This window comes from Nestor notabilis, unplaced genomic scaffold (assembly GCF_000696875.1).
Source record: "Nestor notabilis isolate BGI_N333 unplaced genomic scaffold, ASM69687v1 scaffold22446, whole genome shotgun sequence".
Lineage (NCBI taxonomy): Eukaryota > Metazoa > Chordata > Aves > Psittaciformes > Psittacidae > Nestor > Nestor notabilis.
The window spans coordinates 1-16,859 of NW_009931853.1; the positions used below are offsets into that span (position 1 = coordinate 1).

A 16,859-nucleotide genomic window follows, 5' to 3' on the forward strand; every position below is an offset into this window, starting at 1 on the left:
CCTGAGGCCTCACTGTGGGGTTTGTTTCCAAACCAGGAAAACCCTGCCCTGACCCGCTGGGCCTATGCCAGGACGCAGAACGTGTACCCCACCTTCCGCCCGACACCGAAGACGTCCTTCCTAGGGCTTGTTTTTGCCATAGGCCCTCTCCTTTTCTGGGCTGCTGTCTTCAAGTTTGAAAGGGTGAGTTGGCAACGTGGAATGTCAGTGAACATCGCAGTGTAAAGTGTAGGTCTGACTGGAGAGTAATGGGTGGAATCCTCTTGCACCTAAGAATGATTAATGCCATTAAAGAAATGAGGGAAGGGAGGCTGGTACTGAAGCGACTGTCTCAAAGCCTTATAACTGGTTGCAAAGTGCCGTTGTGCTAAGAGCCCTCTCTTGTACCCTGGGGTATGGCCAGTTGCAGTTTCCCTGCTTAAGATACTTTGCTACATTAAAGCTCTCTCTAAGCACCGACAGTACAAATTAATCGTAAAAGACCATCATGTTCGGCTGTTGACATGCAGTAGCTGTGCTTTCTAAAATAAATAGGGAGCTTATGGATGACAGACCTCGCAGTGTCTCTGTGAATGCTTGACCGTTTCTCTAAGCTCATGAAGCACATGGGGAGGAGGACTTGGCTGATTACAGTGCCTCATCTCAGCAGGATGTTTAAGATGATGGAAGGTTTATCTCACTTCTGGTCTAACTCCTGCAATGTAGACTTCAGAATCTGAGCAATTCTGAAAAAACTCAGCTCTATGCATACATAAGAAAATGCTGCGTAATGGGCAGACAGTGGCTGTTTTCACTAGTGAATTCACACCCGTTTCACTCCTTTGCACAAAAGTAGCATTTTTAGATCAAGCTGTAAACCAAAAAGCACAATCGTCAATTAAAACAGAATATTTGTAGGGAATGTTGTTTGCTAGGATGAATCAAAAATGCAGGTTTTAGGAAACACACTGAGCATGTTGATAGAAATGTTTTTGAGACCTCAGCATCTCCACAGTATTTTGTCATGCTGGTTTGGTTTTGTATCTGAAGCCACAGTTTGGCTTAGCCACCATGTGTGGCTGGGCATATGAGTGCTTGACAATAAACCTCTGTGGGTGAAATCCAGACATAATTGCCTGGGAATATTTAAGCTGAAGTCTTCAATCTAGTCTCCAGAATAATTTGTTTTACTTTATTCCAGTTCCTTTACTGATGTTTGGGGGTTTTCTGGTGGTATGTAGAGCACAGTATCTGCAGTGTCCGTACTATAACAACACTTGTCAGCAAGGTGTGTGACTGCAGGTGAGGTACAAATAGGCTGAAAGTGAACACAGGCATATTTAGTCAACTTCTAAAAAGTTTCTTGATAATTGGATTACTCAGCCAGAAGAAGGAGGTAAAGGAATGTATAAATTCTCTGTGACACAACTAACTAGTTGGTGAAAAAGGAATTAGTCCCTGCTGGCCTGTGAGAGTGGCTGGATGTGCAGAGAGGTCAATCTGAGCATATCTGGTGTAGCTCAGAAGCTAGTGAAGCTAAATGCCTTGTTCTCTTTTACTTTTTAACCTCATCAGCTTTTAAGTTGGTGCTTATAGAATCATTTAGGCTGGAAAAGACCCTTAAGCTCATATATGATGCCATCTTCCTATAGTCCGTGCTGAAATACTAGAACTGCTTCTCTCTTATCCCAGGCTGATTGAAACTTCTTTAACAGGATGATGATGAGTGTTCTTTCTTCCACAGGATCACAAAGAGAAGCTTGTCAAAGAAGGTAAATACAAGCGACCATTCAGTGTGTTTTAAGTTCCTGGAACTGCAGTGCTGGTTATGGCATGTAAATAAAAGAAGATACATTGTTACATGCTGACGTTTCTCCTTCATAAGAATAAATCTTAAAAGCTTGTTGGTTGTCTTGCATCTATAATAATTATGAAAAGTGCAGAAATGCAGGATCTTTATATCTAACACAGATAGATGCAGAGTGCCCTGAGCAAAACCACTGTACTCCTTTGGTCTACATACAGAGGCCTTTTAAACTGTGAAAGTTGCTGCTGTCAGAGCAGCACAGGCTGAAATGTAAAGCAGGCCCAAAGCAGTTCCTACAGAACTGCTGCTTGCCTACTAGGTATTTCTTCCTGGCATCAGTTTGACTCCGTAGTTTGCCCTAATTGGATAACAGGCAAGTTCTGTGATACTCTTTAATAACTTCAGGAGCCTGCCTGCCTGCTCTGAGTAAGTTGAGTTAATTTTTCTTTCCCCTAATAAAATAGAAGCCTAACCATGTCTTTCTTTCTTGCAATAAACTTTGGGATAAAATCACCATACCAGCCTTGGTAATAACAAGCTGCATGATGTCATGCTCTAGATGACTAGCATTTCCACTGTCATTCCTGTAACTGAGAGACAAGTCATAAAAAGATGAGGATTTTTATTTATGACATTGATTCCTTTCACTACAGAAGAATTCCACTTCATCCCTGAAAATGGGCCATGATTATAAAAACCAACCATAGCTAAACCTCATGCCCACAAAGGTGCCTTCTCTGCATATTTTTGTAAGACCACAAGTTGGTTTTGCCTAAGTCAACTGGTATAAGGGGCTTTGGAATTGTTACTGTCAAAGTACTGAAACATGAGTGCAAGGAAAAGATTCTTAATTCACACTTGAGTTTTCACGTGGCCTGTAGGTGCCATCAATGATCCAAGCAACTGTTATTCTTCAGGCATTGCACAGGAGTGGTTTCTTCTCAGATGCTGAGGTCAATGCCAAGATCTCAGTGTGATGCAAAAGCTGAAACCTTCCGTCTGCCTGCTGGGAAGGCAGCTCTACCAGGTCCCTTTGCTGTATGATCAAGATACAGGCTGTTAGCAGTCCCTCTCCATCACAGTGAGTTGATGAGCTTTTTCATGTAACCACAAAATGCTTGAGGTGGGAAGGGACCTTTGGGCATTACCTGGCCCAGCACCTGCTTAACCAGAGCCCCCTAAAGCAGGTTCCCAAATGGCTTTTGAGTATCTCCAAGGATGGAGTCTATGCAACCTCACTGTGCAGCCTGTGCTAGTGCTTGGTCACTCTCACAGTGAAAAAGGGGGTTTTGTTTGTTTGTTTCCTGCTGTAGCTCTTCCCTTTCCTGTCTCGCGCATCAGACATTCAGACTCTGAGGAGCTTGGGACTAAGCTGTTGCAGCAGCTGTACAAGGCCATGACCTGGTTTTGCAATCCCATGTGTGCTCCCAGCAACCCTCCTGCTTCTGTCCTTGTGGCTTTTTCTTCTGCTCGCTTAACTAAAGCAAACCCAGGTTGTTCTCTCTGCAGAACAGCTTCTAAAAGACTGTCACAAATGATATTACAAGTTTCCGCTGTGGGTCAGTGCAGAGAGGCATCAATGCATGGAGAAAGTGGTATTTAGGAAAAAAAAAGCATGCTAAATTAACTATCTTCCTGCTGCCACAAAATAATTTGATCTCCCAGGACCCATTTCCTCAGCTAATTGGAACTTGAGTTGCCACACATGTAAATTCTCCCTCGCAGCTGTATTTGTTTCAGGCCAGCTGAGCAAATGGTTCAGGAGGAGCTGTAGATGAGCACAGTGCCTCTAGGCCAGCCTTGGATTGATGCTTGTGGCACCTGCCACAGCCCTTCCTTTGCAGTCGAGAGCATCTGATGCTGTGTCCCTGCAGATTGGAGTGTGGTGCTTGGGGAAAGGCTGCCCTACTTTTCCCTCTTGTTATTTGCAGAACTCTCCAAGCTGCTTTCTTGCAAGGACCGAATGTGTGATGCTGTTGGAGGTGGGGTTGGTTGAGGCAGTGGTGCAGGGTGTGTAGAAGGAGAGGGGAGTTTCCCTTTAGAAATGTAGGGTGAAGACAGGAGAGTGAATGTACCTCATGCAGTTTTACCCTTGAATTGATCTATTACCACCTCTGTCTGCTTCAGTGATAAGTGTATAGCAAGAGGAACTCCAGCCTGCAGGTCACTGGATGATAATTTAGGTCTCAAACAGGAAACAAGCTTTTCCCCTCTGCCTGTGAAATGTTCAGACCTCATTTAGCCCTGGGTCAGTCTGATTAAATCAACTTCTCCAGCAAATTGATTCTTCTGAATGTTCTTTTTCTGAGCTGGCTATTTTAGAGTAAACATCTCCCTGTAGATTTTATAATGTAATACTTTGCTCAAAGCTGATGCTTCCTCCCCTCCCCTCGCCAAGGATCTGGTGCAGATCCAAAACTGATGACGGGTGTAACTGAAGTTAGGAGTCGCAGCTCTGCATTTCTTTCTCCTGTGGAAAACTGAGGATTGTTTCTCTTAGGAAGTAAGAAACATAGATCCTGGTGGCACCAAGCTTATTTACTGTTTACATCGGTATGTGCTAAATGTAGGCGTGAGGTTTGGGGTGCCTGGGCTGTGCTCCTGGTTCCCACTGTACTTGGGGCTTCACTTTCTGCCTTGACCCTGTGGAACTCGCCACCTGGGGATAAAGCTTTCATACTCCAGTGAATGTTGAGATCCTTTCATGATGTTGTCTGCACTTGAGCTTTCTTCAAGGTGCCAGGAACAAATGCCTGGACTGGCCAGACAAGCCCTTTCACATCTGCTGTGCTGCAAATTAGCAGTTTGAGTAGGGAGAGATATTTGACAAGCACTGACAAAGTCAATGTTGAAGGATGGCTGGAGCGTGGGATTGGAAAGGAAACTTTCCCTCAGCAGTGAAGTGTTTTGGATTCTCCCACCTTTTCTAATTTGCAGTCTACTTTCCTGACAATCAAAAGTCTTCCCTTGGCAGCTCTCCACAGATCAGCAGGTTGAAGTGGCCTGCTGTAATAGGAGGCTTAGATCTGGTAGAGCCTTCAGCTCTGTTTATAAAGCTCTCCCCTGCAGACAGCATAAAATGCTTTATAGATCCTTAGCTTTGCCCTGTGAACAGGGCTGGCTGTCTCCTTGTGTCCACACAAGGCACAGCATTCACACCACCTGCATGTGGTGAGCGCCACACAAGTACTTCAGCTTCAGCATGTCACCAGGAAAGCTTTAATTGGATACTTGCAAGTTAAGAATAATGGTGGATTTTTTTACTGCATTTCCAAAGTTAAATAGGGATCATAATTTTCGTGGCTCAGTGGCTGCTGGAAATGCCCTGCTGTGCTGGAGTCAACCGTGCCACCACATGCTGGATTTCCCAGCCTTCACTCGTGTATTGCAAGCAACAAATACTCCTCTTTACTTGCGCTTAGGGTTAAAATGGCTTTTCAGTGGTTCCCAGCACTTGTAGTAGTTTTTATCTAGGCGTTTGGAGGTCTGGAGGCCCCATTTGGTGATGGCAAGGCTGAGGGATGATTCAAACATGAAGGCCTGTTTGGGAAGAGGGAAGGTAGGTTAGGCCAAGGGAGCGGGAGTTTAAATCCAGGCCAGGTGGCTTTGCTCTACCACAAACAGCTTGATTCAGCCTAGGGAGAGAAAGCTCTTAGAGGCTGGCATTGCAATGCTGTTATTAACCAGATCTCAGAAGTGACTCTGGACTCCCTTCATGCCCAGGAAAGCCAGGTTGTTCCAAAAGCCCTAGTTCAAGGTCTGTTGACCATCATCATTAGGTTTTTAGAGGGTGGAAAAAGGAGGACAGTCAGGGGTTTCACTTCTTTGTCCATAGGCTAAGACAAAAATTAAGCAGCATGACAATTCCCAGCTTCCTGCTCAGGCAACAATGTATGTGGGCAGATGATCAAAGCTGCTGCCATCGCATGTCTCCAGGGGAGCTCTTAGGAGCTGAATGGTGCTGGTGGGTAAGGGAGCTGAATGGTGCTGGTGGGTAAGGGAGCTGAATGGTGCTGATGGGTAAGGGAGCTGAATGCTGCAGCAGTTTTGTCCAAGTACTTTTCCAACTTGCCAGCAAGAATGTAAGCTGTACTTTGAGTGGGACAGCAGCACTATGCCATGCTGTACTCAAAATCTTACTAGCTCCACTGGCTCCTTACCATGGTCCCTTCTGCAACCCTCTCAGGCTCCAGCTTGGCTTTGCTCGCCTTCTCAAAACAGTCAGCATCCGGCCCATGAGGAGTCATCATGCTGTGCAAGCTGGCCCCTCCAGGCTGGAAGCCTTCCTCCTTTGCTTCATAGTGGCCTTTGATGAGCCCCATGAACTCACTCATGCAGTTCCCTGCAGGAGACAGAGAGAAGAGGTTGCAACACAATATGTCCGGGAGGCTTCACAGCTGGGCTGTGAGCTCTTTGAAAGCCACAAGCTAAGCTGGACCAGGCAGTGGGTAGAGTGGTGGTTCCTAAGCAGGGTATCCCATGAGAGGACATCAGGGATCCTACAGGCAATGCTTGTAAAGCTGTACAGGTTTTATTCCACTCTTAAATTATCTGGATTCAGAAGCAGAGCTGCCAAATGAAGGTTCATTGATGGTATTGCTGTACTTTTTCTACCACCTTGAGCTATGTAAGCACTATACCTGCATAGGGACTGCATGATGTAACCTAGTATTTACAGACTTAGACTGGAGATCTTAAAGCCCTGCAAATGAAGTTCTGTACAATCAATCATCCCTATGTTACAGACACAAACTGCAGGGCCAACAGTCTGGCAAGAGAGCCTGGTCTGCTGTCCCAGGATATAAGCATGACATCATTTTGTTTGATGTTCTTCTACCACCTCTAGTCTAGCCAGGCCCTTCAGTACCTTATGCTTCTGTTTCATATATTATCTACCATTTCTCAAGAGACGCTGTATGCCCAGAGACAAGGAGCCAAATTCTGTCCTTCCATAAGGAAGAATACTTTAAGTAGACCCTCTGAAACCACTAACTTAGGTGACGATGACTGTATCTAATCGTTCAGTACTTACTATGTTCCCTGTAAGTGAAATACTACAACTGCCATCCCAAGCTTTCACCTTTAGTAGACCTGATGTGACTAAACAATATGGCAACATTCTGCTTAGTGGTCGGTTTTTGCAAAACCAGGACATGCTTCTGTAGCTATGTTATATATAGCTCTTTTTAACCACTAGTTTGGTCTTTTTTAAGTACAATCCAGGGTCTGAAATGTTTAACAAACATTTCACAACAAAACTAATTTTTCTCAAAGTAGAATTGGCCTATAAATGTGTGCAAACATTCGTTAATTTTCACCCCAAGTTGCCAGTTTAGACTAGCTCATGACAGGCTTTTCATCAAACCCACTCATGGGCTGTGCTTGGCACATTCAGACTCCTGTACCAGGCCCCAAGCCCTGGAGTGCCAATGTTTCTGTGACAGGACTCATAATATCACTTAGGAAGCATGAGCAGGTGGGTAGGAAACCAGGCTGGGACTTAAGAGATGAGCTGACTCCAGTTTCTTGTTCATGTGCAGATTTCCTACATGTCCCCCAACAACTTAGATGTGCTCCATTCCCTATTGGTAAAATCACATTGTCTTCTACAAGCAGGACATTGTGAAATTAGAATCACTTACTGGCCATTAGATATTAGGTCCCACCTTGAGAGAATCCCACAAGTTTTCTCTCAGACACAGATGCAATATATGCCCACAGGATAAAAACTGCATCAGGCATTTTTCAACGTGTGGTCCTAAGACCCTAGGAGTACTTCACATCTTCCAAGGAGGTAGAAAGGTGGCCAGGAGAAGTCGGTATTTATGAGCTGCACAGCCACCTTTGCATGTGAAATTGTTACAGTGTCTGGGGGGAATATTTTTGGCCCACCATTGGTATATTTATACTTGGGGCAAAGGTAATGCAAGACAAAAAATGAGTTGCTCTGTCCTGTTCCACCTGTCTTAATGGTACAAGATTTTCATCACAGCACTAATTTCTGCGGGAAGGAACATATGCAGTGTCTTGATAATTGACTCTTGTGATGTCTGCCTTACCCGCTCAAGCTTTGCTGGGATAGAGTAGACAACCAACCTGCTCATCACTAATTTAGTGCTCAAGCCTATGTTTGAGGTACTGTGGTCAAGTGAGCAGCTGTGGTAGCTTTCTGCACAGGTACTCTAAGATCACAACATGGAGAAGAGAATGAGAGTTAGTTCTTCTGCCTTTTACCACGGACAAAGCAAGGTTGAACAACTTCATGTTTGTTACGGCTCACAATGCATCCATGGACGGTTAGCACAGCTCTGCTAATAAGCAGCAACTTACTCATGGTTAACAGGCAGCATGTCTCACCTCCGAGGGTCTAATAAAGGTGACTTGGCACTATCCCAGCATGTTGGGAGGTGTGTTTCCACCTCACACATTATTGCAGATGAAAGCAGAATGACTTTGCCTGTGGGATTTACTCAGATGGCTGAACAGCTGCCTGCTATGCTTGCAAGTACCACTAATTCTGCCAGCCCCCAAGAGGCTTGGAAGTATGTCTAAGTAGCAGGAGAAGCTGGCTATTAAACTGTGCTTAGTGAGTGTGCAGAAAGCCTCTCAGCACTTCAAAGAGACCATGGTGTGACCTTGATAGTTTCTGAGATGGGGCCTTTTAGCTGTTGACAGAAGGGGTGCAGGATGGGCAAGCCTTCCCCCTCAGTCTCACAGAGCAGGGTGCCTCATCCCACCCTGGAAGGGCAGTCCTCTGTGCAGAACTGGATTTCTCCTATCCTTTCAATGCAACATGTGGCCATGCTCTGCCAAAATGGAACAAAAAACTGCCACCAAAAAGAAACCAGCTTTGGAGATGGCAACCAAATCCCCAAAACATCAACCAGATTTCTGCCTGAGAAGGAGCCCAGTTCCTGATCTCTGGCTTCTTAAATGCCAGAGGTACCTTCATCACAGTGCAGGAGGTGAAGAAGGGTGCAGGAGAGCCAATTCACTCCGCTGTAACTCTGATCTCACCCTGTATGTGGGCTTGGGAAGCTCTAAATCCCTCTGTGCTTCTCACCACTTGTGATAGCATATTCCCCTTTCTCCTGTTCTTTATCTCTCTACTGTAATGAGATTAAGCAATTCGTGGCTGGATGACAGGACAGTTTCTGATGAATTTGTGCAATGCCAAGTTCAATATGCACCCAGTCTCCATGGGAGCCCCTTGAGTACAGATGCATCTATCTATGCAGACACAACCAGCCTATCACCTCTGAGTTTTCCTGAGATGCTCTAAACAGGAACATCTTTGGGTTTGTTCATGTTCCAGGGAGGACTGGCTGACTCCTAGAAGCTGCCTCTAATGGTCAGGGCAACAAATCAGACTGCTCGTTCCCTGCACATGCTCTCAAATCAGTGAAGGCTTGTTTCTTTCTCTGCAGTCCTGTAGTCAAGCACAACCAACAAGAAGCAGACGTACGGTGGTAGTACGGTGGTCGGAAGGTGTTGTTAGCTACCCCCCATCGCGGGGGGAATATGACAAAGTCAGCAAGTGCCACTCCAAGACGGGTCGACTTGGCTGTCAGGACAGTGAAGATAGAAGGATCCTGAAAAAGCCAAAGCAAAAGGTATGAAACAGAGCAGGGCTCCAAGCTGTATGCTCAGGTCATCCAGGCAGAACAGCCTCACTGATGGAGCTTCTCCCTTGCCTAAACACTTCTTACAACCTGCAGCTGGTGATGTGGGTGAGATTCGTGACCCTGTGTGATAGCACCCAGCATTTTGATCCCATTCTGAACATGGGGGATGGGACTGGATGGCTCTTCCTTTGAGCAGCTTTGGAGAGCCTTCCCCACTCCAGCAACAATGCCCTTGGAGCCAGCAATGCAGATGCAGGGGAGGGACAGCCCTGCAAGATGGGTACTGTAATTCCAGGAGCAGTCTTCAGTACTCCTCCTACCATGAAATTGTACCTATTCCTTAGCAGGTTACAGAGGACAGGAACATCCTACTGGAGACATTTAGCCTTAAGCCCTCTTAGTTCACAAGCAGGGAGAAGAAATCTGATGAGAAATTGGGGCTTGCTTCAAAGATTACTGAAGTCTCTAGTCCAGTAAAGTGATTTTTTGGGCACCTCTCCCACTGGGCTGGTTTCCTTTTTAGAAGAGCTGCTCACATTAGTTTTGGCTTTAGTCATTTTCTTTGAGACCTAGAAATGATTGCAGTGAAGGCTGCCAGCTCTTCAAATGAATTTCAGTGCTGGGCTCAGAGGAACCAGGGCAAGAAGTCTGTGCAATTGCAAGAAGTAAATCAAGGCAAGAATTCGAAGCAAAACTCTTTTTGCTGACTGCACAGTGAGTTGGCTTCAGTATTCAGCCCTCCCTCCAGGGCACAGGAATGCTATGCTAAGCTGCATAAGGCTGTTTAAGAAGCTGATCAATTATATCTTTGTACCACAAAGGAAGTTGTCTTTCTCTACAAGAGCTTGCTTTGGGCCCAGGGAAAGCAGCAGAAGAGATTTCTCACTGTTTCTTAGAGCACTTTAACAGGCACTGAGGCCTTGGTGCTCAGGAGGGGTTTGCCTGGTTCGGTATCCACAAAACATTGCTTTGCCTTGCCCAGCTCCAGAACTTACCGCATGGTCAAAAGCAACAGAATTAATGACCATGAATTTTTCCAGATGGTATTTGTATGGTGTGTAATTCCCATGCCAGGCTACAACATTGAAGGGGGAAAAATCCTGCCAAAGCAAAAAGACAAAGGGTTACCATTCACAGCCTTCCAACTTGCTGTACATATGCAGGGCACTGCTCTTTCCCAAATTAGTGCTGGGGAGTGGTACACCAGCAGCCTGGAGCATGAAACTCTTTAGACACAGCCCAGCACTACAGGGATGTGGTTTTCCTCAGCATTTCCACTTGGTGAGCCTCAGCCCTCCCTCTGAGGTTTGCTCTCTAAGGGCTTTTGAGTGCTTGAACAAGATCAGCTGCAACACTGGCTCTCTGGTAAGGAAATCCTGTCTTTTCACAGCAGCCCCAGCTCCTCTCTCCTACTCTGTCACTGTAAACAGTATGGAAACAGTGAGGCAGAAACCATCACTGAGTCTTTGGGCAACCAAGTCTTCACACTTTTTTCCCAGACTGAGGCACCTCAGCTGGGAAGATGTTTGACCCAACAAACCAAGGTCCATCAGGTTAAATCCCGCCCCACTTAACCTAGCAGGACCTCCTGAGACTAGTGCAGGCTACCAAGTTGCATATCCTAGGCCATGCACTGGCAGTCACTGCACTTCAGTGTTACATGTTGTCCTGGCACATCCTCACCTGCTGGGCTGCAAACAGCTTGCCCTGGTACTTGCTGATCACTGTGTAGCCCCCCGGCACTTGGCAGTCCTCGTACCATGCGACAGGCACCAAGAAGTCACGAGGGTTGGCCAAGCCGTTGGCTCCTGCGAAAGAGAGAGAGATGCCAAAGCTCTTTGGGCAATCTGCTAGCAAAGTGAGAGGCTGGTGCAACTCCCTGGCTTTGTGGGTGCCCTTCTGCATTTTGGATGACCCAACTGCTGCTTGGCCTGCCATGAAAACTGAACTGCATGAGCTTTAAAGTCTCTTACAACCCAAACCACTCTACAATTCTATTACAAAAAATGGAAGGTGAACTGCTCTCTGTTCCTGGACATCCTTCTGGTTGAACCTTCAGGCCACACAGAATTTATGTGTCATGTCATGAGGGGGCCAAATAAATTTCTGAATGCTTGCAGAAAGAGTAATAATGTAAGAGCTAGTGATATACCTACAGACTCTGGGCACACTGAGGGGTTGGTTAGTGTGAAGAGTGCATTTTCAAAGTGCAAAGCACCATATGGGTGCTGAAGTGTTCTTCATCTCATTAGTATTATTGTTACAAAGTGGTTTTGAATTTCTTGAATAAAAATGCAGACATTACTACCTGCTGCTAAGGTTTAACAGCCAGTGCTTTTCTCCAGCTGTCAGTTTTCAAGTGAAAAGTGAAGTTAGAATAAAGTAAGACTGAAATACAAAGGATCTTGGTCTCTGAGGGGAAGGTGGATAGGTGGTGAGAAAAGGAGATCTTATAATTACCACCTCCTGAAAAGGTTTACAGGCAAGTCTATTCATTTTCTTTTCTCCAGAAAGTAAACCTTATAATAGATTCCTGCCTTCTGGAAATGAAAAAAATACCAAACCCCCAAAACCCCAAAGTCCAACAGTGTCTGGAAAACTAGCTAATGGGAAAGCTTGTTACAACCAGGCTGGGGCAGCAGTATCAATAATCAAGTGGAGCAGGCACAGAGTGCAGGAAGTGGGTAAAGGCAGGTAATCTCATCTAGCTGAAAGGAAAGCTGCTAAAAAACCATTGAGGGCTCCTTGTAGAAAGAGATGTGCCCAGCATATCATACAGGAGAGATGGGAGAAATCCCAATAAACAGCTGCAAGTTGGGTCAGTTCCCCACTGCAAGAACGACCAGCTTCAGTTTTGCTATGGCCATGAGATGTTTGCAAAGGCCCACTGAATGCAGATGGGCCATGCCAAGCTTGTTACTGCTTGATAATACCTAGGTCGTTTACTTCAAGCATGGCCAGTCTTTTAGACCTTGCTGAGAGGTATAAAACAAGCCTAGTCTGCTGGGGAAAAGAAACAATCCAACCTAAAATGAAAAACAACCAATCCCAAAACACTGGTCTGAAAGTGAAGAACTACTGGTACCAGTTTTGTGGTTATTTTACCTCTTACAAGGGGAGTTTCACTTCCCTTCCCTGAGATAATCGATAGGGAAAGTGAAATAAGCTGAGCTGAGCAGCTCCAGAAATCACAGCGGGGATGGTGCGTCTTCAGTGCTGAGCACCCTTCACAGTATCTTCACTGCAGCAAGAGGCTGCGCCTCCGCAATGTGTGACATTGCACAGAGCAGGAGGCAGCTGTCACAGAGGAGCTGTGATTTATGAGAGCTAGACCTGTGCTCAGTGAACGCAGATCCACCCTGGCAGCACAACATGGAGATGTTAATGTGTTGCTGAGCTGAGTGCTGGGCAGCTCATTTTATTGATTTCTAATTCTCCAAGGGGAACAGCTTCTGACACTAATGTGCTCTAGGCTCTTGAGCCCAAGGGTGCCTCTGTTAACAGGGATGGGGGGAAAAAAACATGTGATTAAATCTAAAATTGGGCTTCAAGAATATCTGTTGCCTTTGAAATTTGACTTTCTCTTTACCAGGTAAATTCTCTGCTATCACTCCACTTTATACCACATCTGTAAATGAGAGGCATGGTGGCCTTTTGAGTTTCTTTTGGTATGAACAGGTTCAGAGCTAGCAGACGGGGATTGCAGACTAGAAGGGAAGAGAGAAAGTGGAAAAAGGGGTGGGAGACAAATGGTCCCTTTCCGCAGGGGAATCGTGAGACAACCGGGCTGTCACATTTTTTGGAAGGTGATGCTTGCTCTGATGGGTGGAAAGCATCTTTGTGAAGGAGCATATGCATGGGAGGATGCATTTCATAGGATATAAAAGGACAGATTTGGGCTTGCAGTTCATGCCTGTCCCTACAAAATTCACTGCAGCTCTGACTGGAGATTGTTACCGATGGGTCCCAGGTCAGGCAGCTCAAAGTGTGCTCCGTACACCTCCAGGATGTAGCCTCTGGTCTCTCCAAAAACCTCCACACTGAAACGCATTCCTTGCTGGAAAATAATGGAAGATAACTAAGATCCTCCCAGGACTTTGCTGACAAACCACAAACAGCTGAATGCAGGAGCTGGCTTGCTCCAGCATCAGGCTCCAGTCAGCCCTTACCTGGATGACACAGATTTCGTTGGGCTCCACTAGCATCTTTCCAAACTCGGTTGTGATGAGCAGTTTCCCTTGCTGGGGCACTGTGGAAACAAAATGAAGGCAGAGGAGCTAAAGAAACATGGTGATTGCCATCTCCTCTGCCCCTCCAGAGCACCCAGGCTGAAAGGAAGAGCAATGGGCTCTTTCTGACCATGCTTCACAGCAGGACCGGGCTCCCTCTCCCATGCAGAGCCTTGCACCAGAGGTGCCCACACTGGAGGGAGAGCTTTGAAACCAGCCCCGTGGTCCCTACATCACAGCAGGTACCTGTGCGAGCTTGGGTCATCCATTACTTCATGATTCCTTGACGTAGGGTTTGTGCCACAGTCCAAATAAATGGGACTTGATACATTTGGGGCCATTCCTGTCTGTCTTATGATCCTTATGCAAAACAGTGCACGTGCCCATCCTTGTCGTGACTGTAGCAGTATGAGATGCCTGGGAATAACTAATTCTCCTTGCTTCCTGAGGGTAGAAGCAATGCTTCTCTAGTATCTGCATTCTTTTCTGTGACTGTCCTGGTGCAGGAGAGCTCACATTTTGAGTTGGGAAACCAACAGATTTGCAAAACCTGCCCTGGCACCTTTACTTCACGGCAGTGAGGGAGGTGAGAGAACAATTTAATAGCTATTTGATGGCAGAAATGTTTCTGTTGGTGACCTGAAGGCATTTCTGTCCCTTGGTCAAGAAAGATACAAGCAAATATCAGGCTTCTGTGATACTGCTCAGAATCTTTTTCAGCAGGTACACACTCCATGTGACAACTTCAGCACTCATTGTGGCAGTTCGGTTGCCTGAGGCTAGCACAGCATGGGAGCTAAGCTGCCATGCCAGATACTCTTGGACTGAAGCAATGAAGGCATCTAACTATAAGGTGTTCAGAAATCCTGAGGCTGATGTTTTCCAGAAAGCCTCACACCAGCCTGGGAAGCACTGGGAAATGATCCCCGAGTACCACACCAATGAAGCTGGGTCACTGCTCAAAATCAAAGTTGAGGTCTGGCACAGAGATGTGCTCTGTGAGCTGCACACGAGTGGTGCAACCTGCCCAACAGCCCAGCTGGTGCCAGAACACCAAATGTGGATGGCATGAGGGTAAGGCCAACCCTCGCCTCCAAACCTTGGCTGTAGGGTCCAGGGCTCTGGAACAAAAAACGTCAGGCAAGTGGCAACCCAGGTAAACCCTTGTGGGAGAAAGGAAAAGCCAAAGCAGCTACTCACCAATCAGGAAGTCACCATCTGAATTATAAAGACATCTAAAAAGGGAGAACAGGAAGGTCAAGGTGCTGTAAGTCTCAGGCACTTGCTCACACAACGACCATGGCTGGGGATTTCTGAGCTGGGAGATTGACATGGCAGAGGTCTCCCTTTGGCACCAGCACTGCTATCTGCAGGTCAGTGAATGCAATGCACTGGCCAGTGCGGCGGAGACAAGGAGGTTTAATGTGCCAGGCTGACTTCCTGCATGAGCCGCTGCAGGGGTAGCAATGCCCATTAGAGGCCTCGGAGGCATGTTGACCTCTGAGGAGCAGCTCTGGCATGAGAGCACCTGGATGCAACACATCCCCTCTTGCTGCATTCCCACGTCCATCTCCCTCCTTCTCTTGGTGGCTCCTCACACGCTCCCCCAGCGCTTGGCCATGGAGCAGAACCTGCTGTGGACACCACGAACACCTTCCCTGTGCACACAGGAGCACAGGGACATAGATACAGTGATGCTGGGAGCAGCTGGACTCCAGCACAGCAGGCACCGACCTGTCAAGCATGGAGGTGTTGCAGACGAAAATATGGATGGCGATGCCATTGCGTCCTCTGGGCTCACCGGCACCACACAGAGTGTGCAGCCCCTGCGGGCAAACCCAAGCGTCAGGAGTGAGACACAGGCAGTAGGGCAGGGGCAGCCCCCTTCCCTCCCCGCATCCCACCCCTCGCTGGGGCTCTCCCCCTCTCCCTGCGTCCCGTACCACTACCAGCCTTTCCATGTACAGCCTCTGCCAAACATGCTGGTTTGGCAGCTCCCATACACAGATAAACTGGGGCTGTTCAGCCTGGTGAAAAGTAGCCACGTGAAGACCTCAGAGCAGCTGCCAGTGTCTGAAGGGGGCCTACAAGGATGCTGGAGAGGGACCTTCATCAAGGACTGTAGTGATAGGGCAAGGGATGATGGGTTCAAACTGAAACAGGGGAAGCTCAGGTTGGCTATAAGGAAGAAATTCTTCCCTGTGAGGATGCTGAGGCACTGGCACAGGGTGCCCAAAGAAGCTGTGGCTGCCCCATCCCTGGCAGTGTTCAAGGCCAGGTTGGACACAGGGGCTTGGAGCAACCTGCTCTAGTGGAAGGTGTCCCTGCCCATGGCAGGGAGTTTGAACTGGATGAACTTAAGGTCCTTTCCAACTCAAACTGTTTATGATTCTGTGATTCTATATTAAGTGTTCCTTAAAAATCCATGGAAGCTGGTGCGTCCCAGCTCAGCGACTAGGGAGAGCTGGGGCTGGGGCTTTTTTAATTAAGAGTTCCTTGAAAGGCAATGAAGAAAATCAAGTCCATGGATGGTTGGAATCTGGGATCCTCTCCCCTGCCATGGATGCCCTGCAAGCCCAGAAGTATCAAAACCACTGCTGTAGCCCAGTGCTGAGCATCCCATGTGCCCCACAACCCCCCAAGGGAGTAGGACTGGAGGATGCCAGGATGCCCTGTCCCCCCCAACTTACGCTCACAAAGTCCAGCTTATTCTGGGGGGCTTTTGGGATCTCAAAAGGTTTCCATCGAAGCTAGATTGAAGCAAACAAAAAGCAAGAAAGCAATGCCAGTGGTTATAATGCACATGGTGGCAATTCAAAAGACAGCAGAACCCCGTCCTCCCCCTGCTTCCCTGCCCTCTGCTAGCTGAGGTAGCTTTGTCTTTCCTCTTTGCCTTGCTTAATTTGATTCACAGGTTTCTTTTGGTTTATGGAGCTTTCCTTCCTTTTTAATCATCATTTTGTAAAATAATTGGCAGGCCTGTGTAGTGCCAAGGTTAAAAAGAAAAACCTATTTTAAACCTGTCTCTTCCTCTGTTACTAACACCACCACTGAGAGCAAAGAAATTCAGATGAGCCAGCTTTCCACAGCCAAATTGTTACGGTCCTGTCCTCCACTCTGTGCCGAGTGATTCACTCTCTCCAGGACCCGAGCATAACATTCCTGTTTGCTGCACCTCATTTTCCCTCAATGTGACGAAGAAATAGGCCTACTTCCTAA

At 46.9% G+C, this 16,859-nt stretch overlaps 2 protein-coding genes across 2 annotated transcripts in view; one reads left to right on the forward strand and one right to left on the reverse strand.

Annotated features, from left to right (window-relative positions):
- Window positions 1-42: 42 nt before the first annotated feature.
- NDUFB4 (NADH dehydrogenase (ubiquinone) 1 beta subcomplex, 4, 15kDa) lies at window positions 43-1,783 on the forward strand (the record flags this gene model as incomplete). Its single annotated transcript, XM_010016100.1, has 2 exons — window positions 43-183; window positions 1,724-1,783. Coding segments are annotated over 2 exons (201 nt in total), but the record flags the coding sequence as incomplete, so codon positions are not given.
- A 3,197-nt stretch (window positions 1,784-4,980) lies between these two features.
- The window catches only part of HGD (homogentisate 1,2-dioxygenase), a 24,038-nt gene continuing 12,159 nt past the window's right edge, over window positions 4,981-16,859 (reverse strand). Inside the window, exons 5-14 of the mRNA XM_010016099.1 lie at window positions 16,331-16,390; window positions 15,375-15,466; window positions 14,841-14,875; window positions 13,581-13,660; window positions 13,369-13,468; window positions 11,095-11,219; window positions 10,407-10,511; window positions 9,252-9,378; window positions 5,947-6,128; window positions 4,981-5,326 (exon numbers count right to left, since the gene is read on the reverse strand). Of these exons, the coding sequence (XP_010014401.1) occupies window positions 5,195-5,326; window positions 5,947-6,128; window positions 9,252-9,378; window positions 10,407-10,511; window positions 11,095-11,219; window positions 13,369-13,468; window positions 13,581-13,660; window positions 14,841-14,875; window positions 15,375-15,466; window positions 16,331-16,390 (1,038 nt within the window). The 3' untranslated portion in view covers window positions 4,981-5,194. The remainder of the gene's footprint in view (window positions 5,327-5,946; window positions 6,129-9,251; window positions 9,379-10,406; window positions 10,512-11,094; window positions 11,220-13,368; window positions 13,469-13,580; window positions 13,661-14,840; window positions 14,876-15,374; window positions 15,467-16,330; window positions 16,391-16,859) is intronic.